The sequence below is a fragment of the Glycine soja genome, chromosome 12 (genome assembly GCF_004193775.1).
Source record: "Glycine soja cultivar W05 chromosome 12, ASM419377v2, whole genome shotgun sequence".
NCBI lineage: Eukaryota > Viridiplantae > Streptophyta > Magnoliopsida > Fabales > Fabaceae > Glycine > Glycine soja.
The window spans coordinates 13,637,703-13,665,288 of NC_041013.1; the positions used below are offsets into that span (position 1 = coordinate 13,637,703).

The 27,586-nt window shown below is 36.4% G+C and overlaps 1 protein-coding gene across 1 annotated transcript; it reads left to right on the forward strand.

The window, feature by feature from the left end:
- Nucleotides 1-15,365: 15,365 nt before the first annotated feature.
- LOC114379480 (senescence-specific cysteine protease SAG39-like) lies at nucleotides 15,366-16,691 on the forward strand. The gene is made up of 2 exons (XM_028338151.1): nucleotides 15,366-15,864; nucleotides 15,938-16,691. Exons 1-2 carry the CDS (start codon nucleotides 15,426-15,428, stop codon nucleotides 16,528-16,530), a joined length of 1,032 nt encoding a protein of 343 aa, XP_028193952.1. The 5' UTR covers nucleotides 15,366-15,425; the 3' UTR covers nucleotides 16,531-16,691.
- Nucleotides 16,692-27,586: the final 10,895 nt, after the last annotated feature.

The window sequence follows — 27,586 nt, forward strand, 5'->3', positions numbered from 1 at the left end:
ATGTTCTCTTGGGCATCGAAGAAGCAAGCTACAGTAGCACAGTCAACAACAGAAGCAGAGTACATGGCAGTTGCTGAAGCAACGAGTCAAGCTATATGGCTTCGTAGGATACTTGAAGACATGGGAGAAAAACAAGATGAGCCTACTAAAATCAATTGCAACAAAAAATCAGCAATTGCAATGGCGAAGAATCCAATTCATCATAGCAGAACAAAACACATAGCAATCAAGTATCACTTTATCAGAGAAGCTGAAGCAACTAAAGAGATCAAACTCGACTACTGCAGAACAGAAGATCAAATTGCAGACATATTCACGAAGGCTCTGTCGAGACCAAGATTTGGAGAATTACGAACTATGCTCGGAGTCACAGAAATTTGCATCAAGGAGGTGTGTTGAAATTGCTACAAATTTCTAGAATATTCTTAAATATAATATGTATGAATATGGTAGAACAATATAGAACTATAGAATATTGGTAGAACCATCTAGAACTATAATGTGTATGAATATGTTAGAACAATCTAGAACTATAAGTGTATTTATAAGATAGAAGAATCAAGAACTATCATGATACTAATCTATCATGAAAACTCTAGAAAGACCTAAAGTAATGTAGAAACATTCACCACCATTGAGAGGTTGGTGACTTGAGCCTATAAATAGGCAATTGGTATGTTGTAATTGATTAATCCAAGAAATCAATGACATACCTTCTTTATAAAACAATTCTCTAAAACTATCAACTATCAACTATCATCTAACCAACTACCAACAAGATGTTCCAAAGGGCTTTCTCCCAGTGTATGTTGGAGAGAAACAGAAGCGGTTCATGATTCCCATATCACATTTGAGCCAGCCTACATTCCAAGACTTGTTGAATGAAGCTGAAGAAGAGTTTGGATACGAACATCCCATGGGTGGCCTAACAATTCCCTGTAGTGAAGATGTATTCCAACGTATAACTTCTTGCTTGAATTGACAATAAGTCTCGCACTTTAGGTGACTGACTTAGATTAGTGGAGACATTTTGTACAATTGGTGTCTTCTCAGCCTGTAAAGATATTTTTGAGTAATGACAACGAATTCAATTTCTAAGTATTTATGTTTGTGGTTTACTTCTATCTTTAAATAGAACTGAGGTTTATTGCTGAAAAAAAAATTGACTTTTATTGATGGAATGAAAAAAAATATATGATAGAATCTAACCGAATTCCACAACATATAGCAGCCCGTCCCAGATACCTCACAGACTAGGAAAAAGTTAATAGCTAGTATTTTGCTAGGACCAAAGAGAAACTTGAATTTATTAATTTGGGATGGAATTTAAGGATTTTTATTTTCTATAATAACACATAAAATTAAAATTCATGGCCCCATTCATACACCTTTTTATTGAAATATATAATTCAGTAGTGTCACATGAGACGCGTATCTATGGTGCTTCTCAATCTGTGGGCATTATAAGTTGAAGTCCCATCTCTGTATAGCTAGTTTTCAATGCCTTCTGTGGTAACACATGGTGCCAAATCATTTTAATTACCAGCTTTCAATTTGGCATAACACCTCCAATGATTTTAATTAAAATAAGAAAGATTTTAGAAAGAAAGATTTCATTGGTTTTAAGAATCAGTAGCTTTAGTTGTTGTAATTTGTTGTTTTTAGAAATATACGAAGGGTTAAAAGATAAAGGAACTCAGTGTATTTTGTAACTGCAGATGAAAGGCTGTTTTATTGATCTGGAAAACAGAGTACCTTTTACAAAGAGATGCTAAAATATATAGATAAAACTCCTATGAGTTCTTGCCTAAAAAATAGAAGATAAATTTAAAAACAGCATAATAGCATATCTGCAGCATAACAGCATATCCTAGCAACAGTTTAAAAAATCTGTTTCAAGAGTCAAACAGTTAACACTCCTCCTTGACTCTGGAACAACATACACCAAGCCTCTGCCTCAAGAATTCATATCTATCTTTAGGAAGCGCCTTTGTTAGGATATCAGCACTTTGTTCTTTTGTTGTGCAGTAAATTAATTTCACTTCTCCTTCCTTCTGTGTCTCCTTGAGAAAATAGAGTTTTATCTTAAAGTGTTTTGTTTTGCCATGAAACACTGGATTATTTGAAATTGAAATTGCAGCTTGATTATCCACAAATATCTGTGTACTGTCCTATTGTTCCATATGCAAATCATTCATAAGCTTTCTGATCCAGAGAGCTTGATTTATAGCAGCAGTTGCAGCAACATATTCTGCATCCGCAGTGGATTGAGCTATTACTTCCTGTTTCTTTGAATACCATGAAAAAATTCCAAAACCAAAGCTAAAAAGATAACTTGAAGTACTTCTCATATCATCAGCACATCCAGCCCAATCACTATGAGAATAACCATGAAGTCTGAAGTTTTTAACATAATTGTATCTTATTCCAAAATCAACTGTGCCCTTAACATATCTAAGAACTCTTTTTGCTGCCTGAAAATGAATTCTACTAGCACAGTTCATGTACCTTGATAACAAGCTTACTGCATGCAAGATGTCGGGCCTTGATGCACTTAAATACATTAGGCAACCTATAAGGTTCCTATACAGCTTTTCATCCACTTTTTCAGCTCCATCTTCTTTGCAAAACTTCTCATTTTGATTCATTGGAGTTGCAATTGGTTTGAACCCTTCCATGTTGAATTTCTTGAGAATTTCATTTGCATATTTTTCTTGGCAAAGAAATATTTCATTCTATTTTTGATACACCTGCATACCGAGAAAGAATGTCATCCTTCCAAGGTCTGTCATTTCAAAAGCATCTTTCATTGCTTCCTTGAACTTGTCAATATGCTCCCCGCTGCTTCCCGAAACCAATAGATCATCAACATATAGAGATACTACAAGTATTTCACCATCAGTCTTCTTCACATATAAAGTAGATTCACTTAAACTTTTTTTGAAGCCTAAGTTCACCAAGTGCGCATCAATTCTGCTATACCATGACTGCGGTGCCTGTTTCAAACCATACAAAGCTTTCCTTAATCGATATACTTTCTCCTTTTTCCCTTGAACAACGAACCCTTCAGGTTGCTCAACGAAAATTTCTTCCTCCAAGTATCCATTTAAGAAGGCTGATTTCACATCCATTTGATGTATAATCCAACCTTTTTGTGCAGCAAGAGACACCAACATTCTTATGGTTTCTAGCCTGGCAACTGGGGCAAAAGTCTCTGAAAAATCAACACCAAACACTTGAGCATATCCTTTAACCACAAGCCTTGCCTTGTATTTGTTTACAGAACCATCCGGATTGAGCTTGGTTCTATAAACCCACTTGACACCAATCGCTTTCTTGTGGTTAGGTCTGTCCACCAGCTCCCATGTTTTATTTTTTTCAATCATTGTAAGCTCCTCTTTCATTGCATTTATCCATTTCTGATCAGCTGTAGCTTCTTCATATCCCTCAGGCTCCATCACAGCAACATTACACCTTTGGCAGATGTCTGAAAGTGATCTGGTTCCTCTTATGGGTTCTTCATCAACATCTTCATTCTCCTCCTGAAACTCGGACCTCTTATCATTTTTCCAGTCCCAACTATCTGACTCCAGAAATTTGACATCCCTGCTGATGATTACTTTGTTGCTCTATGGTAGGTAGATTCTGTAGGCCTTTGAAGTTGAGCTATAACCTACAAAAATTCCAGGTTCTGCTTTCTTGTCAAGCTTGTCTCTCTTTACTTGAGGTATGTAAGAGAAACATAGGCAGCCAAATGTCTTCAGATTTGTTAGCTTTGGTTTGTAGTTGTGCCTTGCTTCAAATGGAGTCTTTTTCTGCAAAGCTTTTGTTGGCAACCTATTCAGCAAAAAAACTGATGTGGGTGCAGCCTCTACCCAAAATTCCTTTGGTAGCCCTTTGTCATGAAGTAAGCACCTTGTCATCTCCATCATTGTTCGGTTTTTCCTCTTGAAAACACCATTCTGTTGTGGAGTGTATGGTGCTGTCAATTGATGTTCAATGCCTGCATCTACACAAAACTTGTTAAATTTTTCAGAGGTATATTCAGTTCCATTACCGGACCTGATCACCTGCATCTTGCATCCACTTTGAGTTTCAACCCAAGCTTTAAACTTCACAAAGATGTTAGCAACATCAGATTTAAACTTCATAGAATAAATCCAACACATTCTTGAATAACCATTAATGAATGCAACATAATACTTACTACCATTCAATGATGGTGTTTTCATGGGTCCTCCCACATCTGTGTGTACTAACTACAACTTTTGTGAAGCCCTCCAAGTCTTGTTTTGTTGAAAAGGAAGTCTGGTTTGCTTTCCATATTGGCAAGCAACACATGTTGGAGGTAAATCGTCTAATTCTGGCATATCTTTCACTATGTTGTTCTTTTTCATGAAAAGTAGTGCAGCATGATGAAAGTGCCCCAATCTCTTGTGCCAAAGCATTGTATTATCATCCTCTTTGTGTACAGCTGCTTGCTGCTCCTCATTCATCAAGTCCAAGACAAAACTCTTGCCTTTCATTTGAACTTTGATCATTTCTATGTTGTTTGCATCTTTAATCACACAGTTTTTGTCCTCAAACAGCACCTTATATCCTTTCTCCAGCAGTTGAGTAACACTTAAAAGGTTTTGATTAATTTCAGGGACATATAATACATCAGAAATTAATTTCAAACTTGAGTGGCCTTTAATTGCAACCGTTCCCTTACCTTTTACTGCAATGAGTGCTCCATTTCCAATTATAACTTTGGAAATAGTTGTCTCGTCCAATTCTTTGAAAAGCTCACGATCATAAGTCATGTGGTTTGTGCAACCACTGTCTATAAGCCAACTCTCTGTAGTGGTGTTGGTTGCAAAGCATGATGCTACAAACAACTGCTCCTCCATAGGCTGATCTTCAGCAGCCTTGGCTTCTCCTTGTTGTTGTTGTTGAGTCTTGCATATTCTTTCCACATGTCCTAATTAACCACACTTGTGGCATTTTATGTCTGGCCTCCACCAACACTTGTTGTGTGGGTGATTATTTTTTTTTGCAATAAGGACAAGGTGAAAAGACACGTGTATTGCTGTTTTGGCCATTTTTGTTGTTGCTCTGCTTCTTCTTGTTATTTTTGCCTCCTTTGTAATTCTGTGATTTGGCTTGAAAGGCACCCTCAACAGACCATTCTTGCCTCATAAGCCTCCTTTGTTCTTGTGCTTGTAGTGCATTCAACAATTCTGCCAATGTAATGCTTGACAAATCCCTTGAATTCTCCAGAGATGCAATTGTGGCTTCAAACTTTTCAGGTATTGTGACTAGAATTTTTTGAACAATTCTAGCGTCTGAAAATTCAGTACCTAGGAGCCTTACATTATTGACTATGCCAAGAAGCCTGTCAGAGTATTTCTTAATCATTTCTGATTCCTTCATTCTCTGTATCTCAAATTCTCGGATAAAATTCAGCACCTGCATGCCTTTAACCTTTTCATTTCCTTCATACTCTTGTTTCAAAAAATCCCAAATTTGATTGGCTGTTTTTAGTGTCATTATTCTAACTAGAATGGTGGATGAAACTGCTGCAAGCAAAGTTGCTTTTGCTTTTGACTTTCTCTGCATCCTTTCTTTGTGATTTTTTATTTGAGCAACCGTTGGATTGTCCGGCAAGGGTTCGACTTCGTACACATCTTCAACAACTTCCCACAAATCACTTGCGTTGAGATAGGCTTCCATTCTAAAAGCCCAGAGATGATAACTTTTACCATCAAACAACGGAAGTGTAAGTGGAATGGATGAACCTTCTGGATTCATTCTGACCAGGTTATGTGTGTTTGTGTTTTGAATGTGTATGGGCTCTCTCAATCTCTCAGATCCCTCAGAATAAGGCTCAGGATACCAATTTGTTGTTTTTAGAAAGATACGAAGGGTTAAAAGATAAAGGAACTCAGTGTATTTTGTAACTGCAGAAGAAAGGTTGTTTTATTGATCTGGAAAGCAGAGTACCTTTTACAAAGAGATGCTAAAATATATAGATAAAACTCCTATGGGTTGTTGCCTAAAAAATAGAAGATAAATTTAAAAACAGCATAATAGCATAACAGCATATCCTAGCAACAATTTAAAAAATTTGTTTCAAGAGTCAAACAGTTAACATAATTGCCCTTCAATATAATCTAATTCTTAGTATCGTCTTGTAAGAACTTTCTTCAGTCCTGGGCAAAACTCTTAAATTCAGCATGGTCCACCACTCGAATATCGATGGTTAGTTTGTATTGGTGAACAGAAGTCTTGAGGCTTACCTGAAATGTTTTGCTGGAAACAATACTTACATTTGTACCCCAATTTCCACCCAGCGAACTTTCAGTACAACTCAGCCCATCACTTCATCATAATCATGTCACCTTAATTTACAGACCCTTTATGGTAGAAGACCATCTTCATCGATTCCGGACTTGATTCAACAAATCTTGAAAGAAAGGTTGGTTCAAGTATGAAATGGGGATAACAAGCCGCTTCATTTTCTCTCCAACAAAGACTGCAAGGTAACCCTTTGGGACATCCGCAACTTCTGAAGATGCTTGGTTTGCAGCAAATGATGCCTTTCTGGTACCAGGAAGACGAAAACCCATTGTTGTATGCGTTGAGACTTGGGAAGAGAAATGTCAAGATAGACTTGTATATAAGAAACAAGTTTTTGAACTTCAAATGCTTTAGGATGTGAATGATTTTTTTGTCCTTAATGCATGCAGCCATGAATATATATAGATGAAAGAATTTCTAACAAATCGTTGGATAACTGAATTATTGTGGGGAGGGCTGAAGGCTATGAGATAAGACTCATGGGACCAAGGGAGACAAGGGCATATGGTGTTGCCTTGATAAATTTTGTCAAAATATCAATAGTTAACATAATACTACCCCTCGTTCACTAGTTAATCCGCTTGAAATGAAATAGATTTATAATCTCAAACCCGAGAGATATAATGACCAATGATCTCTTGCTATTTTTTGCCTTATGAATTCATGAGCCAGAAAATATGGAATATCAAATAATTGATAAACAAAACGTTATGTTTAGGCACGTCTCAATTGGTAATAAATGGAGGGCTTGATGGTCATTGTTTGATAAGGCTTTAATTTATCATTCTTGATAAAGGCACTTAAGACAAACCCATGTGTATGCCCCCCATCCTTTAACAGTCATTCTCTCTAGGAATTGGATTTCCAAATCTTAAAAACTATATATACACTATCCTTTGGCTTCACAAACAACACATGCCATTGCAATCCTGAGGCTTCAGCATTTAGATTCATTCTTTGAAAATTTGAGATTGTTTTTCTGCCTTCAATCAAGCAAAAAAATGGGTTTCCGTTTACCTTCTATTCGATGGGCATCATTCACAGCTAGCCAAGCAACTTCAAAATTTGTAGATGTGTTGAAATTGCTACAAATTTCTAGAATATTCTTAAATATAAATATGTATGAATATGGTAGAACAATCTAGAACTATAATGTGTATGAATATGGTAGAACAATCTAGAACTAGAAGTGTATGTATAAGATAGAAGAATCTAGAACTATCATGATACTAATCTATCATAAAAACTCTAGAAAGACCTAAAGTAATGTAGAAACATTCACCACTATTGAGAGGTTGGTGATTTGAGCCTATAAATAGGCAATTGGTATGTTGTAATTGATCATCCAAGAAATCAATGACATAGTCTTCTTTTTAAAACAATTCTCTAAAACTATCAACTATCAACTATCATCTAATCAACTATCAGCAGTGGTATCAGAGCTACGTTCGGTCATACATTGGACGTAGTTATATTACCTACCTACCATTCCAAAATCCTCCCAACTACTTCAAAATTTTCCTTTATATTATTAACCCACTCCAATAATATTTTTTTCTAAGCTATGGATAACACTACTCAATCGTCAACTATTTTTGTCCCTATCTTCAATTGTGAAAATTATGATTTCTGGCGTGTTAAAATGGAAACATATTTTTCATCTCAAGATTTATGGGACATAATAGAAGAAGGTTTTACCGTTCCTGCAGATACTTCAGCTCTCAAGAAAAAGAGTTGGAGAAAAATAAACAGAAAAATTCAAAAGCGTTATTCACCTTGTATCAAGCGGTGACTAATTCAATTTTCCCAAGAATTATGGGAGCTAAGACTGCCAAAGAAGCGTGGAACACATTGCAAGAGGAGTTTCAAGGAAGTGTTAAGGTACGTGCCGTTTGTAACATCCCATTTTTCATAAACTAATTTAAAAAGAATTTTTATTTATAAATAAATAGAGTTTTAAAAAAAATGATCATGTTTTTATAAAGAAATAAATAATGAGAAATAATGGTTTGAAGAAAAAAAATATTTGATTTATTCATTTGATAGGGAATAAAATAGAGTTTCTTTTTATAAAACATTAAAAATAAATAAATAGAGTAATAATAAGTTGTGTGTACCCTAGGTATAAATAGCAATGTTAGGTCAGTTTTAGACTGACGATGCCTCTTATTTCCCTCATTTTCGTTTTCTCTCTTCTCCTCTCCAAAACCCTTTCTTTTTCCCACAGCCCACAAAACCTGTCTCCTAAAAACGATGATCTCGGACTCATTCACCGTTCGATCGTTGTGAAATTTGAGTACCACGTTCGAAACCCAATTTCGAGCACTCTCACCGTTGGGAATTGCAAACACATATCAAAGCTAAGAGAAATATCCTTCGCACCGTAGCTTTCTCTTTTCCCACAGAAATCCAAAACGGTCTCAGTAAAACTACGATTATGGTTTTGTTAACCGTTGGATTTTCATGAAATTTGGATATCTTGTTTGAAATTCAATTGCGCAGATTTCACCGTTGGGATTTTCGATATAACATATTTAGAGGGAGAAAAAGGAATCGCATGAAGACAGTACAAGTGGAGGCTTCAATCTCTTCTCCGTCTCTCTGATGTTTGGGAATTCTATCAGATCAATCGGAGGAATAACTGGAGGAATCTTAGGGAACCGCTAGAGATGCCGCAATTAGGGGTTAGAATGAACATATGTAGGGATCCTTAGAGAACTAAATTTGGGTTTATTCTGGGATGTTTATTGAATTATAATTTTCTCTTTATGATTATAAATACAATATTATTGTGTTCTATGTACCAATTGATGTCCTGATGAGAATTGATTGATAAACTTGAGTGTTCTTGATGTGTTTGTGTTTAACCCATGAATTAGATTAATTGATTTTGATAGAATTTTGAGAAACTATTTCAGGGATTTTACACCCCATGTTGTGATAAAATCTTTTGTATAAATTGTTATGTTGAGGTTATGAAATGATGATTCAAACTGTGATTATGTGATAAATTGAACATGTGACGGATGATGAAATACATGTGTATTGAGATGAGATGTGTGTATTGAGTTGTGAACTATGAACTGTGCAATCACACAATTATAAGACCCTTTAAGGGTGACGAGTATTGTGATGAGATCCATTGTGGGAACCCGACGAGTTAAAATGATTTTGAAAACAATTGAGTAGTTGTGTATATTGCATAGTTCATAGGTAAAGTGAATATGATTCATGAGATGTGATAACATGCTATTTTTAGATTATACCATTGGGATTGAGATCGAGTGTATATGATAAATTGTGTATGTATGTGATTGAGATGTTGTGTGCGTTGAGTATTAACTATGAATTGTACAATCACACGACTATAAGTCCCTTTAAGGGCGACGAGTTAATGCTAAGTTCCTTTAAGGGAGACGAGTTAATGTTAAGTCCCTTTTTGGGCGACAAGTTAATGTTAAGTCCCTTTAAGGAACGAGTTAATGTTAAGTCCCTTTTAGGGCGACGAGTTAAGACTATTTTGAGAACAATTGAGGAGTCGTGTGTTTTGTACAATTCATAGATAGAGTCTGTATGCTAAAATGTTTTCTGGATTGGACCTGAATAAGGAGGGAGAGGCCCTGACGGACTCTTCGGAGTGTAGGCCTTGGGGGTCACATGGTTTGAGTGCTCCTTTAAGCCTATGTTGATCCCATATGGTTGGAGCATTCTCGTAAAACACTATGACCCTGACTGGTCTCCCTATGATATTACCTAGTGAGAGTGACTTGACTTGCTAGTGTGTGGTTTGTCTTGTCATGTACTCCTAGGCGCCCGACGAGGTTTTTCACTAACATGGTACCACATTGCATATAGGCTTGAGTCTTAGCATAACTGTTGCATACGCTTGCTAATTGTTTATTATGAAATTGATGTGTTATTATGTCTTGATCGGAGTCTGTGATTCTTGTGTATTGTGATTGATGATTGAAAAGTGAATTTTGAATGACAAAGTGATGAAATAATGTGAGATATGCTAAGTAAATTGTATTTGGCTACTATATGTTGTCTTGTTTCTCTCTAGTAGTTAGGAATGTGATAACTCACTCCCGGTTTGCTGTTTGTGTTTGGATCCTGTGATGATCTTGAACTTTGTGTTCGGGGGAGCAGATGAATAGGTGGATGACTATGAAGAACCTCATGCTTGAGGACAGGGAACACAACGCTCTGATAGGATGTGACATAAGGATATAGGTTCTATATTAATTGTATGAAGCTTAGACGACCTTGTTTGAGCCAAGATAACTTTATTATTTATTTGGACAAGTTTGAATATGATGTAGAAGAAAGTGAATGTAAGCCTTTTACCCCTTTGAAAGATTTGTATTTAAAAATGTTTTAAAAATACTTTTAATTAATATTTGAATTTTTGTTCCTTTATTAGTATATATGTGAGGGGTAGAGGGTGTCACACCGTTAAACTTCAATCTCTAAGAAGAGATTTTGAACTATTGAAGATGAAGGAGTCTAAGACAGTTAAAGATTACTATTCTAAAGTTAAAGAAATAGTTAATCAAATCAGAGCTTTTGGGGAAGATATTCTTGACAAGAAAATTGTTGAGAAAATTCTAATTACTATGCCCCAAAAATTTGACCCAATCGTGACAACGATTAAGGAAACCAAAGATCTGTCCACTCTATCAGAGACTGAACTTGTGGGCTCTCTTGTAGCATATGAGCAAAGACTGTATAGGCATAAAGAAGATACACTTGAAAATGTCTTCTAGTCAAAGTTTAAATTTCAGCCCCAAAACAAAGAAAATGGAGGAAAGAAAAATTATGGAGAAACTTCCAGAAGAAGAGAAGGTTCTAGGAATTTCCTTAAGAACAAAACAGATAAAAATCCTCCATGCAATATATGCAAAAGGCAAGGTCACGCAGAGAAAAATTGTTGGTTCCGTAATATGCCACAATGCAACCATTGCAAGAAGTTCGAGCACGTAGAGAAAAATTGTCCCAACAAAAATAGGCATCAAGCCAATATCGCAGAGGAGCATGATAAAGAACAATGTATGTTCTATGCCACTCAAGACTCAATAAAAAAAGGGAGGAAGCTGGTACTTGGATAGTGGATGTAGCAATCACATGGCCAAGGATGAGACTATTTACAAAAGCATTGATGAGTCTATCAAAGTCAAAGTTTGACTGGGAAATGGAAGTGTGGTTGAATCAAAAGGCAAAGGCACTGTCATGATGGAGACAGATAAAGGTACACGACTCATCCATGATGTCTTACTAGTTCCCAGCCTAAAAGAAAATCTTCTAAGCATTGGCCAAATGATGGAGAGAGGCTACACACTTCACTTTGAAGGAGGTGTATCCAAAATCTTAGACAACAAAAATAAAAGGTCTGAGATAGCCCAAGTAAAGATGAATAAGAGCAATAGAAGCTTCCCTCTAAACTTAAAATATGCAACAAACATTGCCATGAAGGTACAAGTTGATGATTCATGGCTATGGAATCAAAGATTTGACCACTTCAACACACATGCCTTGAAGTTGTTACATGAGAAGAGTATGATGAGAGATCTTCCAAGCATAAAGGAGAACAATGAAGTGTGTGAAGGATGTCTCCTTGGTAAGCAACACCGATTTCCTTTCTCAACAAGCGGAGCATGGAGAGCGAAAGATCTATTGGAGTTGATACATACGAACGTCTGTGGACCAATGAGGACGCCATCACCTGAGAACAACAGGTACTTCATACTCTTCATTGATGACTTCTCTAAAATGACATGGGTATATTTTCTAAAAGAAAGATCAGACGTCTTCGGAGTATTCAGAAAGTTCAAGGCCCTTGCTGAAAATCAAAGTGGAAAACGGATAAAAGTACTAACAAGTAATCGCGGCAAAGAGTACACCTCTCGCGAGTTTGAAAGATTTTGTAAGGATGAAGGCATTGAGCGGCAACTTACAGTTGCATATTCTCCTCAACAAAATGGAGTGTCCGAGAGAAAGAATCGCACAGTTACGAAAATGGCTAGATCGATGCTCAAAGAGAAGAGACTATCTAACACATTCTTAGCTGAAGCAGTCTACACAGTTGTTTACATACTCAACAGATGTCCAACTAAGTCTGTAAAAGACAAGACTCCAATTGAAGCTTGCAACGAGAAGAAGCCATCAGCAAAGCACCTGAGGGTCTTTGGATCTATATGCTTCATTCATATTCTAGACGTGAAGAGGCACAAGCTTGAAGACAAGACTATACGTGGTATCTTCCATAGGTATAGCAATATCTCTAAGGGCTACCGTGTCTACAACTTGCAAACTAAGAAACTCGTCATCAGTTGAGATGTTAAAGTTGATGAGTACGCTTCTTGGAATTGGGATGAAGAAAAAGTGGAGAAGAACGTTCTTATACCCGCTCAACTACCTCAAGAAGAAGCTGAGGAAGAAGACCCAGGTGAACCACCTTCACCTCCACCACAACAACAAGATCAAGAACTATCATCACTAGAGTCTACTCCAAGACGAGTAAGATCTTTGGTGTACATATATGAAACCTCTAACTTGGCCATACTTGAACTTGGAAACTTTGAAGAAGCATCAAAGCAGGAAGTATGGGTCAAGGCAATGGAAGAAGAGATACAAATGATCGAGAAAAACAACACATGGGAGTTAGTAAATCGTCCCCATGGAAAAGATATCATTGGGGTTAAGTGGGTCCATAAGACAAAGCTCAACCCTGATGGCACCATACAGAAACCCAGAATTGACTACAATGAGACATTTGCACTAGTAGCTCGTCTTGATACCATAAGAGCTCTAATAGCTCTTGCGTCACAAAAAGGATGGAGTATCCATCAACTAGATGTCAAATCCGCCTTCCTTAACGACGTACTTGAAGAAGATATCTATGTGTAGCAGCCACAAGGATTCGCGTCTGAAGGCAAAGAAAGCAAAGTGTTAAGACTAAGAAAAGCACTCTACGGTTTGAAGCAAGCACCTCGAGCATGGTATAGCAAAATCGATCAGTATTTCATGGATCGAGGATTCAGGAGGAGCAAGAGTGAGCCTACACTTTTCATCAAGGCTTAAGGTCAGTACACTCTCTTACTCTCTCTATATGTAGATGATCTTATCTATACAAGAAACAATACTAAGATGATGATGGAGTTTAAAGAAGACATGATGAAGACCTTTGAGATGACCGACCTTGGTTTGATGAGTTACTTCCTCGGCATAGAGGTAAGTCAGAGAAATGAAGGGATATTCATCTCGCAAAAGAAATACACAGAAGACTTACTTAAGAAATTCAAGATGTATGGTTGCAAACCTGTTGCTACTCCACTCATAACAAATGAGAAACTACAGAAGAATGATGGAGCACCAGAAGCTGATGCATCCAAAAACTGAAGTCTAATTGGAAGCCTCCTATATTTGACAACTACACGACCTGACATAATGTATGCTACAAGTATTCTATCAAGATTCATGCAAAGCCCAAGTCAAATACACTTTGGAGCAAGAAAAAGAATTTTGAGGTATCTACAAGGAACAAAAGAGTTCGGTATATGGTATACTACCGAAACCAACTCATAATTACTTGGCTACACCGACAGTGATTGGGCAGGTTCGGCAGATGACATGAAAAGTACCTCTAGCTATGCTTTTTGACTAGGATCGGGAATATTCTCTTGGGCATCGAAGAGGCAAGCTACAGTAGTACAATCAACAGCATAAGCAGAGTACGTGGCAGCTGCTGAAGCAACGAGTCAAGCTATATGGCTTCGTTGGATACTTGAAGACATGGGAGAAAAACAAGATGAGCCTACTAAAATCAACTGCGACAACAAATCAACAATTGCAATGGCGAAGAATCCAGTTCATCACAGCAGAACAAAACACATAGCAATCAAGTATCACTTTATCAGAGAAGCTGAAGCAACTAAAGAGATCAAACTCGATTACTGCAGAACAGAAGATCAAATTGCAGACATATTCACGAAGGCATTGCTGAGACCAAGATTTGAAGAATTATGGACTATGTTCAGAGTCATAGAAATTTGCATCAAGGAGGAGTGTTGAAATTGCTACAAATTTCTAGAATATTCTTAAATATAATATGTATGAAAATAGTAGAATATCTTAGAACTATAGTGTGTATGAATATGGTAGAACAATCTAGAACTATAATATGTATTAATATGGTAGAACAATCTAGAACTATAAGTGTATGTATAAGATAGAAGAACCTATAACTATCATGATACTAATCTATCATAAAAACTCTAGAAAGACCTAAAGTAATGTAGAAACATTCACCACCATTGAGAGGTTGGTGACATAACCTTCTTTCTAAAACAATTCTCTAAAACTATCAACTATCAACTATCATCTAATAAACTACTAAAAGATCAAGATTAAAGGTTTTTAAGTTAAACATATTTTTAGCCCCTCTATTTATTGATTTGTCCTTTACACTTTTAGTCTCTCGTTTTAAAAACGTTCATTTATGAAAATGAGTCAAAACAAACCTCTATCACTAACTTTGTTAGTTGAGTAAAAAAAAAACTCCGATAGTAGGACGTAAGGTGGACACAATTTGTGGCAGTTTAAAAGTCCCAAAATTTAGATTCATAATATGGTTAACAGGTTAAAATTTATTGGCCGTTTTTATTCGGTATGCCTTATAGAAATATGCATGCACATGAGACAATACAGTTTTCAAAGCTTGATTTTTGTAATTCTAAACATTTCCAATACGCACAACACAAGGCATCACTTTGAAAACTACTCTGCCACCGTATGCCAGTTATAACTCTACGTTATACACTTGACAAATAATTTGTCCGGAGTACCTAACCTGCATATGCAAACAATACAAGAGTCATATTCCAAACATTCTCATTTGTACGTACATTTAGAGAAAGATGCTTTCGGATTTGAGTTGAAAACCAAGAAGATTAATTTACCATTCAACGTTCACTTTACTATAAATACCACAAATAATCTTGGGTACCAGCACAACACATCTTACATTTCACTAATCAACTTCAAGTAATTGTTCCATAATTGCCTCGCTCACTACGCTAGCTACCATGGTTGCCAAAAATCATTTCTGTCATATTTCATTGGCAATGCTTCTCTGCATGGCTTTCTTGGCTTTTCAAGTCACATGTCGCAGTCTCCAAGATGCATCCATGTATGAGAGGCATGAGCAATGGATGACTCGTTACGGCAAGGTGTATAAGGACCCTCAGGAACGGGAAAAGCGTTTCAGGATATTTAAGGAAAATGTGAATTACATTGAAGCTTTCAACAACGCTGCCAATAAACGTTACAAGCTAGCCATTAATCAATTTGCAGACCTCACTAACGAAGAGTTCATTGCACCCAGAAATAGATTCAAGGGGCATATGTGTTCCTCAATCATTAGGACAACCACTTTTAAGTATGAAAATGTGACAGCAGTACCATCCACAGTGGATTGGAGGCAAAAAGGAGCAGTTACACCCATCAAGGACCAAGGTCAATGTGGTAAGTGTATGATAATTCATTTACTAATTCAAATGATATTGAAGGATTTTCTAACTGTTGATTTACTTCGTAGGATGTTGTTGGGCCTTTTCTGCTGTTGCAGCAACTGAAGGAATTCATGCACTGACTTCTGGAAAATTGATATCTTTGTCGGAACAAGAACTTGTTGATTGTGACACAAAGGGTGTGGACCAAGGTTGTGAAGGTGGTCTTATGGATGATGCTTTTAAATTCGTCATCCAAAATCATGGACTCAATACCGAAGCCAACTACCCCTATAAGGGTGTTGATGGAAAGTGCAATGCAAATGAAGCAGCCAACGATGTTGTTACTATTACTGGGTATGAGGATGTCCCTGCCAACAATGAGAAGGCACTGCAAAAAGCTGTGGCCAATCAACCAGTTTCCGTAGCCATTGATGCCAGTGGCTCTGACTTTCAATTTTACAAGAGCGGTGTCTTCACTGGTTCATGTGGAACTGAGTTGGACCACGGTGTCACTGCTGTGGGATATGGTGTTAGTAATGATGGGACTGAATATTGGTTGGTTAAGAACTCATGGGGAACTGAGTGGGGTGAAGAAGGTTACATTAGGATGCAAAGGGGTGTGGATTCTGAGGAAGGACTCTGTGGCATAGCTATGCAAGCATCTTACCCTACTGCATAATTATAAAATCTGGACACCATTATACTATATGTTTACAATTCTACTTATCTTTTTAAGCATTGATTCCTCCTATAGGTCATGTATATCATTATATCCCCTGCGTGAACACAATATTGTACATTGTACTTGTATAAATTAAAATAATTACGATTGAATTAAAAATGAGTCATATATGGTTATGACTTATGAGTTATGGCTTATTAGATATAGGTATCAAAACCCCATAACATGAAGAAGAGAAAAGCAGTAAGGCGTGCATGCAGAGATCCTGAGAGAGAGACCTATGAAAGTATTGTTGCTTAGAACACTGATATTGAAGGGTATATGTGTATATATAGTATTGACAGTGTTAACAATAAAAAGAAATGTTCTAAGTAATATGAATTTTTCATTCTAATGGTCTTTCCCCGCTCTTTCTTGAGAAAAGGAGATCTTTAGATGTTGACAAAATGCCTATTGTACAAAATGTCTCCACTACTCTATGTCAGTCTCCTAAAGTGTGAGATTATTGTCAATTCAAGCAAGAAGTTATGCGTTGGAAGACATCAACGCATGGAATTTTGAGGCCACCCATGGGATGATTATATCCAAACTCCTCCTCAGCTTGACCCAACAAATCCTGGAATGAAGATTGGTTCAGGTATGATACAGGGATCAAAAACCTCTTCATTTTCTCTCCAACATAGACTGCAAGATGGCCCTTTGGCACATCCACAGCTTTTAAAGATGCTTGATTTGCTGCAAATAATGACTTTCTGATACCAGGTAAATGAAACCCATTTCTATATTGATTTGAGAGAGAATTCTTTAAGAAAAGTCTTGAGAATTTTGAATTTTGAATGCTTTAGGATGTGAATAATTTGTGTTGTTGGTAAATGCTTGTAGCCATGAATATATATAGAGAAAACGATATGTACAAAACCATTGGCTGCATGAATTATAGGTGAAGGGCGATGAGATAGGAGTAATGAGACCAACATAGAGACAAGGGCATATGGTGGTTGCTTGAGGACCTTCTCCAGAATCAACGTAACATGTTATAGTAGTTAAGATATTACTATTCCACCTACTCAAATGAAGGCCAACAGATTTCCCCGGTCGAAAAGAAGAAAATATATGAAAAAAAAAATATCAAAGGGGCATGTTGACCATTATTTAGGGGCCAGGGGAAATTAACTTAATGTGTGCAAATTCTAGGCTGGTGCTGGTTAGAATTTTTCCGTACATAAAAAAATGTGTTTCATAGTGCCTCATGGCCATGTACTCCGTATTGGTTTTCTTACCTCCAAAAAAATTATTCAGAGCTGTCAATCTGGTCTGTTTAAGTTTTACTGGTTGCTATCTGTCACTCTGATATTAGTTGGTACATGGTAGATATATATTGATAGAACTGTCAGCTTACAACTTGGTGAAACACGTGAGAATTGAGATGCCTTAAGCATATTCAAATTTTGGATTAGATATATCAAAATGCATGAACAAACATTCACTACAACACCAAAGTATGTCTTTTGCAACCTCCAAAAAATGTTGCCAAAACATGAATAAATGTTACTAATATATTCTTTGTAACATTTTCTCAAATGTTGTGTATATCCCTTGTTAAAGGCTTTTAGCAACATTTTTTCTAATTAATAGCAGTATTTATAAAATGTAACATTTTTTCTTGTAATGTTTTTTTAATACATAGGCAACATTCCAAAATTGTTAATATGTATGTTTTGCAACATTCATCAGATGTTACTAATTTGTTTCTTTAAAAATATAATATAATGTCATTTTTTGTGATATTTTAAAATTTGTAATTTTAAATACATGGTTCATACATTTTTTATTAGATATTTGGTAAAAAAAATTAACACCATAAAATATATTGTATAATGAGAAAAAAGTTATACTGTATTTTCAAAAACTTGTAAAATAAAAGGTCTAATAATTAGAAAATAAATATATGCATAAAGCTAAACCACATGGAATCATTCGTGAATATGCATATATGTAAGAATATTCATACACAAAGCATATCTAGTCCTAGTTGAATTGGGAGAGCCAAAATGCATTAGTAGAGTTGATCATCAACCTCAACAACAATTATATCTTGAAATAGCTATCAAATAAAAAACTGAGGATGTAGATCAACTTTGAAGAAGAACACTCTTAGATGTTTGCCAGTTGATTTGCGAAACTGCAGTAAGAAACCATTTTTTATCATCGTTGTTGACAAGTTACATACAAGTAAGCTATAATGATACATACAGATAAACAAATCCAGGTGAATAACTATTAACAACATGCAATAATCACACACAGATAATGTTATCATTCGATTCGTTGCCTTGCAATGCACAATATCTGTCACCAGAAGCTAATATAGGCAAAAGAAAAAAAACTTTTTAAAATCCATTCCTCTCATGGTAGACTCGTAGTTATTTAAATATCTTCAAGTAGCTTTTTAAATATGATAGTAGACACGTAGAATTGAAAGTTCTCAAAATATATGTTCAGGTGTTATATACATACCACCTCCGTTCAAACTATGTGCAAATCATGCGCCGGGAAGGCCAAAGGGGTATTATTTCCGTTTTTTCTGTAATGGTGTGGGAATGTCAAGATTTAAGTAGGAAAGTTCTGTTGGCAAAAAGCCTTTTCGGTGCAGGCATGAGAACTCGATCAGTCTATACTCTATCAGATTATATTAAAAGAAAATACAGAGTGCCTAACCAAAATATAGATTAAACCACAATTAAACTAATCACATTTTAAATCAAAGTAACTAAACATATTTATGAATCAATTATATATATATATATATATATAATATAGAAGGATAAAGTGCTTCCAATCAATTTTTTATTCTAAATGACAATTTAAAAACAAAAGCATGGGACTAAAATACAACTAAGAGACTTCACTGTACATTTTGGAGGAAAGTTACTAACTTGGAATGTCTTTCAAGTATCTCCATGTTCCGTGATCTTCAAAGAATATCACCATATCCTCTTCAAAAATAAAATACAACGAGTTAGTTATTTATGCAAATAAACAAATTCTTTCAATTAATTATTTCATTATAAAAAAATGAAAAATCAATCTACATCAAAGAATCACAGATGAACTATTTAATTAAAAAGATTAAAAAAAACAAATGAAATGCATAATAGGCCAGCTACTACTTTAGTTGATTAGTTCCTCCTAAATTCTAGCTTTGTCAGCATCAATTACTTTCTCTCTATTTCTTCTCCTTAACTCCCTTTCTATACTTCACAAAATGTTACTCGTATCATTAGGTTTATTCCACTTATACAATTTTGATAATGATGCAGCTATAATATGTACAATTATTACCATCTCTAAAACTAGAGTTCATAACAAGATGCTTAACCACTGCAGATACAGTACCCTTTGGCTAGCAATGTTGTCATCGTAACTCCACTTGACTTGATCTGAAATTTTGTGTAAAAAAAAAAAAAAATCAATAGATAGATTTAACAAGTTTGAAAAAATGTAGGAAATTTTGACTCCCTTCAAGATAGCTTGTCTGTAACAGCCGTGCCTTTTAGATTTTCCATTTTAATAAATAAATAACTAAATAAATAAAATTAATTAGGTCATAAATTCTCCCACTATATAAATTAACTTTTAACCTAGAGCAGCTTTTACAAAAACACATTCTTTTCTCTTTTCTTCTTCTAACGCACAAGAATCCTAAGTGAACAATCGGAGGAGGAGTTCTAGAGAGTACCAGAAATGACATCATTACTAACGGAGAACACTTGAGCGACTACCTTGAGGTAAGGGATGCGTTACTCACGCTTGGTGATTAGAATGAACATGTGTAAGGATTCCTAGAGAATCAATTTTTGGATTATTTTGTGATGTTTATGAAGTTCAATTCTGTTTTGTTTTGTTTTAATCACGGATTGAATGTGTTTGATGGACCAATTGGTATTCCAATGTGAATTTATTGTAAAAATGATGTGTTCTTGTGTTGAGTGTGTACCTTAGGCATTACGATTCTTTATAAGGAGCATAAAAATTGTGTGGTAGTGATTTTGTTATACAGGATATGTTGGTCTTTCAATCTTGTTGATTCTTTTTCCTTTTTTTTTTTAATTTTTGACACTCCACTGTATACACTACACATATTGACACTTTTATTTCACAAACTTTATATTTTCTTCCGTGTAGGTAACTTCTCATCATGAAATTCATGTGCAGGGGCTATTGGATAATTGAATTGACTAAAATTATTTGAAGAAATTGATTGAAGTTTTATTCACATTTTAATTGGGAAACTTCTTAATGTATGTGACTTCATTGAAATATGTTTAGGATATAAGTATACATGTTTTTCATGCAAATCAATATGAATATATGATTTTTGATTCGTTATATACATATTATATTTATTTAATGATATGTTTGATATTATTGTTATAATTTTATATTAATATATATATATATATAATACATTTCTGATATGTATTTTATATGTTTGTTATATATATATATATATATATATATATATTAATTATGTTTATGTTAATATAATTTAATATTTATAATACATCTTTTTATTATAAATTTAATTAATGTTTTTTTATGCACTGATATGCACATAATATTTATCTAGTGATGTATATATTAAGTATTACATGTAATTATACAATGATATGTTAGATCTATTTGTTGATAAGTTTTGAAGTTAGATGTGTTATGTTATTATTTTTTTTTCTAATTATTAAGTATACTTTGTAATTAGTTAAATTGTGAAATGTTAAATTGTAGGCATGAGATATGGTTGTGAATTAGTGTGTGATTAATACTTGTAGTGATATTACTTATCTTGTGAGCTATGAGTTATACATAACCCGACCAGTGTTTACCTCAAGAAAATTTTTATGCATAGTGTTAAAGGAAAAGTGTAGGATTCCTAGTTAGGATCCTAAAGGATTAAACTGTAGCACAACTTGTTAAATATGTTTGAAATATAAGTGTGAGGTCGTGGGTATGGTATAATTCATGAACAGTGTTTGTGTGCAAAAAATTGTTTTAGGGGTTGAACCTAAATCAGGAAGGTGAAACACAAATGGATTCTTCAGAGTCTAAGCCTTGAGGGTAAAGATACTCGGTTTGAGTGCTCCTTTAAGTGTATGTTGATCCCATGTGGTTGAAGCATTCTCACAAAACAGAGTAGCCCTGACTGGTCACCTTATGATTTTACTTAGTGAGAGTGACCCGACATATCCATTATTTGATGTGTCTTGTTATGTACTTCTAAGCGCCCTAGTGTGGTTTTTCATTGATATGATACCACATTGCATATAGGCTTGGGTCTTAGTATAATTGTTGCATAATGCATGTGAATTGTTATTATGAAATCAGGGAGTGTTGTTATGCCATGATTGAGTGAGTGATTCATGAATAATGTGATTGGTGATTGAAATATGAAATTTAAATGATAAAGTGTTGAAATAACATGAATTGAATTAAGTTGAGTTATGTTATAAATAACTGTATAATGTATTTTTGATTATGCTTTTATTTATCTGTATTTTATTTAGAAATTTGATAACTCACTCCCGATGTGTGTTTGTGTTTAGGCTGATTGCCATTTTGTTTCAGGTTAGCCAGCATATGATGAGTTCCATGCTGAAGATAGAGATACTTAGTTTGTCATATGGATATGCTCAGATAAGTGTGACATTGGGGCATAGAATTTTATTTCATATGTTATAGTTCCGTGAATGATACAATTGTATTATATTTTCTGTTTTAGTTTTTTTTTTATATATTTATTCAGAATGGACGGTCTTGTTTTGAGTAGGGATAACTTTATCTTTTATTTGAACAATTTCTACTATGATTTCACTCAGTGGATGTGAACCTTTTACTATTTCGAATTGATTTAAATTAAATGTGTTTTAAAAAAAAATTAAAAATTAATTCCTCATGGTTTTCTTTCCTTTTATTATTATGTCAATTAAAAACTTTTAAATAAATTTTGTATGATTTTATTTCTTTTATTTATTTATTTATATTTGTGAAGGTAGAGACTGTCACATTTAGTGGTATCAGAGCAGGTCGGACCTTTCGGCTATGTGTGTTATGAGCTTTTTGTGTTTCCTTGTGTACTCTGATGCGTTGTGTTTTGTTTTGTTTTATTATTTTTTTTTTTCAAAGTTTTGTTTCTTGTGTGACATAGGAAGTAATGGCTGCGAGAAATGAGCGAGAATGACTTCGTACGGAGGCCTTGAACAACTTGGCGCAAGTTATGGCCAATCAGGGAGGCAGTGGAGGAGCAGCTGTGTATCATGGTTTAGATCGCTTTCAGAGGAACAACCCACCTACCTTCAAGGAGGGTTATGATCCTGAGGGTGTTGGGGCTTGGCTAAGGGAGATTGAGAAGATCTTCTAGGTGATGGAGTGTCAGGACCATCAGAAGGTGTTGTTTGCTACTCACATGCTAGCAGATGAGGCGGAGTACTGGTGGCAGAACACTCGCCCACGTGTAGAGGGAGCAGGTGGTGTTGTTGTTCCATGGGGGACCTTCAAATAGACTTTTCTGGAGAAGTATTTTCCAAAAGATGTGAAAAATAGAAAGGAGATGGAGTTCCTCGAGCTGAAACAGGGGAGTATGACGGTGGCAGAGTATGCAGCGAGGTTTGAGAACCTCTAAGGTATTTTCCTCATTATCAGGGGGAAGTTGGGGAGAGGTCCAAATGTGTGAAATTTATCAATGACCTCCGACTAGAAGTAAAGATGATGGTGAATTATCACAATATTCACAACTTTGCACAGTTGACCAACATGTGTAGGATCTTTGACAAGGATCAGCAGGAAAAGGTTGCATTTTACAGGAACGTTAGTGCCAGACATAGGAAAAAGAAGAAGCCAATGACCCAAAGTCATGCTAAGCCATATTCTGCCCTTCCTGGGCTATATGGCCATAGTTTTGGGGGACAGAGGACCAGTGGAGGACTTCAACCAGTTGGTGGGAGTTCTTAACCAATTAACAAGGTGTCTCAGCATGCTGGTAGAGGTAGTGGTGGAAGTGGTGCTCCTGTTATTGTTACTACACCACTCAGGTGTGGGAAGTGTGGTCGGCTTGGGCATATTGCTCGTGAGTGCACAATAGAGAGGTGACTTGCTTTAACTGCCAAGGTAAGGGCCACCTCAGTACCAGTTGCCCACATCCGAGGAGGGAGAAGAGGAGTGGAAGTCTGAATAACCAGAGCGGATGACCAAGGACCACAGGAAGAGTGTTTGCTCTTAGTGGTGTTGATGCCGCATAGTCTGATGATCTCATCCAAGGTATGTGTTTCATAAGTCAAGTTCCCTTGGTTGTATTGTATGACTCAGGTGTGACGCACTCATTTATTTTTCGTGTCTGTGTTGAAAAACTTGTCTTACCTGTGTCTTCTTTGAAATTTTACTTGATTGTGAATACACCTGCTAGTGGGTCTATTTTAACTTCTGATGTGTGCTTGCAATGTCCTGTCTTAATTTTGGATAGACAGTTTCTGATTGATTTAGTTGTTTTACCTTTGAGTCAGATTGATGTTATTCTGGGTAAGGACTGGTTATCTTCCAATCACGTCTTATTAAATTATTTTGAAAAATCTGTTGTCTTTCCTGAGTCTGGTGTGAGTGAAGGTGATATGTTTTTGTCTGCTAACCAAGTTGAGGCATCTTTGAGGGAGGATGCATGGGTATACATGATCTTAGCTAGTATGAGTGTCAAGACCAAAACCCCTGTGAGTGATATACCATTGGTGAGAGAGTTTCCAGAGGTGTTTGAAGAGGTGTCAGGGTTACTACCTGAGAGAGAGGTCGAGTTCTCTATAGACCTAATGCCCAGTACTAGACCTATATCCATAACACCTTATAGAATATCCCTTATAGAGTTGAGCGAGCTTAAGAAACAATTAGAAGAGCTCTTAGAGAACAATTTGTGAGGCCTAGTGTGTCACCCTAGGGAGCGCCGATGTTGTTAGTTAAGAAGAAAGATGGGACTATGAGGCTATGTGTAGATTATCGTCAGCTGAATAAGATAACGATTAAGAATAGGTACCTTTACCTAGGATAAATGACCTGATGGACCAATTAGTAGGGGCTTGTGTGTTCAATAAGATAGATCTCAGGTCAGGTTACCACGAGATTAGAGTGAAGCCTGAGGATGTTCCGAAGACTACCTTTAGGACCCGTTATGGCCATTATGAGTACTTGGTTATGCCTTTTGGTGTGATCAATGCCCCTAGTGTGTTCATGGATTATATGAATAGGATCTTTCACCCCTACCTAGATAGCTTTGTAGTGGTCTTCATAGATGATATCTTGGTGTATTCTAAGACTAAAGAGGAACATGAGGAGCATCTGAGGGTTGTGTTGCAAACCCTCAAAGACAACAGATTGTATGCTAAGTTGTCCAAGTGTGATTTTTGGCTAGAGGAGGTGAGCTTCTTAAGGCACGTTATATCCAGGGGAGGGATAACAGTAGATCCTTTCAAGGTAGAGGCGGTGATGAGTTGGGAGAGTCCTAAGTCAGTGTTTGAGATTAGGAGTTTCCTCGGTTTAGCAGGATACTACTATAGATTCATAGAGGGTTTTTCTAAGCTAGCCTTACCTTTGACTAAGCTTATAAGTAAGGGTCAAGTTTTTGTGTGGGATGCCCAGTGTGAGAGTAGTTTCCGTACCTTTAAGGAAAGGTAGACCACTGCACCAGTTTTAGTGTTACCCGACCCGAGTGAACCCTTTGTGGGGTACTGTGATGCATTCAAGATGGGTTTGGGTGGAGTGCTTATGCAGCGGGGACAGGTAGTGGCCTATGCTTCTTGACAACTCAAAATTCATGAAAGGAATTATCCCACACACGATCTTGAGTTAGCATCCATAGGTTTTGCTCTTAAGCTTTGGAGGCATTACCATTATGGATCTAAATTTGAGGTGTTTAGTGACCATAAAAGCCTTAGATATTTGTTTGATCAAAGAGAGCTTAACATGGGGCAGAGGAGATGGTTATAGTTCCTTAAGGATTACGATTTTGAGCTTAGCTATCACCTAGGTAAAGCCAATATAGTAGTTGATGCCTTGAGTAGGAAATCCCTTCAAATGTCCGCTTTGATGGTTAGAGAGTTAGACCTCTTAGAGCAGTTTAGAGACAAGAGTTTGGCATGTGAGATCACCTCTGGTAACATTAAGTTGGGTATGTTGAGAGTCACCAGCGAACTCTTGAGCGAGATCCGTGAGGGTCAAAAGTCTGACCCATTCTTGTCAGCCCAATTAGAGTCCATAGTCGCAGGGAAAGAGAGTAGTTTTAGAGCGGGGCCTGATCGAGTCTTGAGATTCCAGGATAGGGTGTGTGTTCCTAGTGTACCCAAGCTTAGGAGAATGATCTTGGAAGAGGGCCATAGAAGTAGTTTGAGTATCCACCCGGGAGCGACTAAGATGTACCAGGACCTTAGACAGATGTTTTGGTGGCCGGGTATGAAGAGAGAGATTAATGAGTTTGTCCTTCCATGCCTAGTGTGTCAAAAAGCTAAGATAGAAAACCAGAAGCCGTCAGGGAAGTTGTAACCTTTAGAGATACCTGAGTGGAAATGGGATAGCATCTTCATGGATTTCGTGGTGGGGTTACCTAGGACCCCCAAAGGTTTAGATTCCATTTGGGTTATTGTAGACAGGTTGACCAAATCTGCTCACTTCATCCCAGTTAACATCAAATATTTCTTAGAGAGTTTGACTAGCTTGTATGTCAGTGAGATAGTTAGACTGCACGGTGTTCCCTCTAGCATAGTCTCTGATAGAGATCCCAGATTTACCTCTAGATTTTGGGAGAGTCTTCATAAAGCCTTGGGGACCAAACTTAGGTTAAGTTCTGCTTACCATCCACAGAGTGACGGTCAAACCGAGCGCACCATCCAATCCTTACAAGACCTCTTGAAAGCCTGTGTGTTAGAGCAGAGGGGTAGTTGGGATCACTTCTTACCCTTGATCTAGAATTTACATACAACAATAGTTTTCACTCTAGTATAAGTATAACGCCTTACGAGGCATTGTATGGTAGGAGATGTAGGACACCTCTATGTTGGGTAGATCCCAGTGAGAGCATTGCCTTAGGACCTCAGGTGGTTCAGTAGATCACTGAAAAGGTCAAGTTAATCCAAGAAAGGATGAGAGTAGCACAAAGTAGGCAAAAGAGCTACTATGATAGGAGAAGAAAGGACCTTGAATTTGCTGTAAGTGATCATGTATTCCTGAGAGTCAGTCCGTGGACTGGGGTTGGCAGGATGTTGAAGTCCCGTAAGCTCACACCTAGATTCATTGGTCCCTTTGAAATCCTAAAGCATGTAGGCCCATTTCTGTATCAAGTGGCCTTACCACTATCTCTCTCAAATCTCTATAGTGTCTTCCACATCTCTAAGCTCAGAAAATATGTTCATGATCCATTGCACGTATGGACAACGTCCAAGTGAAAGAGAACTTGACATATGAAACACTGCCACTGAGAATCGACGACCGTATGGTCAAGCAACTAAGGGGGAAGGAGATTCCCTTGTTCAAAGTGATATGGGGGAGTGCTTCGGGCGAGGAATACATGATCATATGCAACACATTTTGTTCTCTTTTTTTTGTCTGACGCACAAGAACCCTAGTAGAGTAACCGGAGGAGGAGCTCTAGAGAGCACCAGAAACAACATCATTGCTAATAGAGAACGCTTGAGCGACTACCTTGAGATAAGGGATGAGTTACTCACGCTCGGGATTAGAATGAACATGTGTAGGGATTCCTAGAGAATCAATTTTTGGGTTATTTTGGGATGCTTATGAAGTTCAATTCTGTTTTGTTTTGTTTTAATCACAGATTGAATGTGTTTGATGGACCAATTGGTCTTCCGATGAGAATTTGTTGTAAAATTGATGTGTTCTTGTGTTGAGTGTGTACCTTAGGCATTAGGATTCTTTATAAGGAGCATAAAAATTGTGGAAGTGATTTTGTTATACAGGATATGTTGGCCTTTCAATCTTGTTGATTCTTTTTCTTTCTTTTTTTTCT

Coding starts and splice junctions, on each gene's coding strand:
- LOC114379480 (XM_028338151.1), top strand. CDS start 15,426: ATGGTTGCCAAAAATCATTTCTGTCATATTTCATTGGCAATGCTTCTC. Junction 15,865..15,937: donor CAAGGACCAAGGTCAATGTG/GTAAGTGTATGA, acceptor TTTACTTCGTAG/GATGTTGTTGGGCCTTTTCT.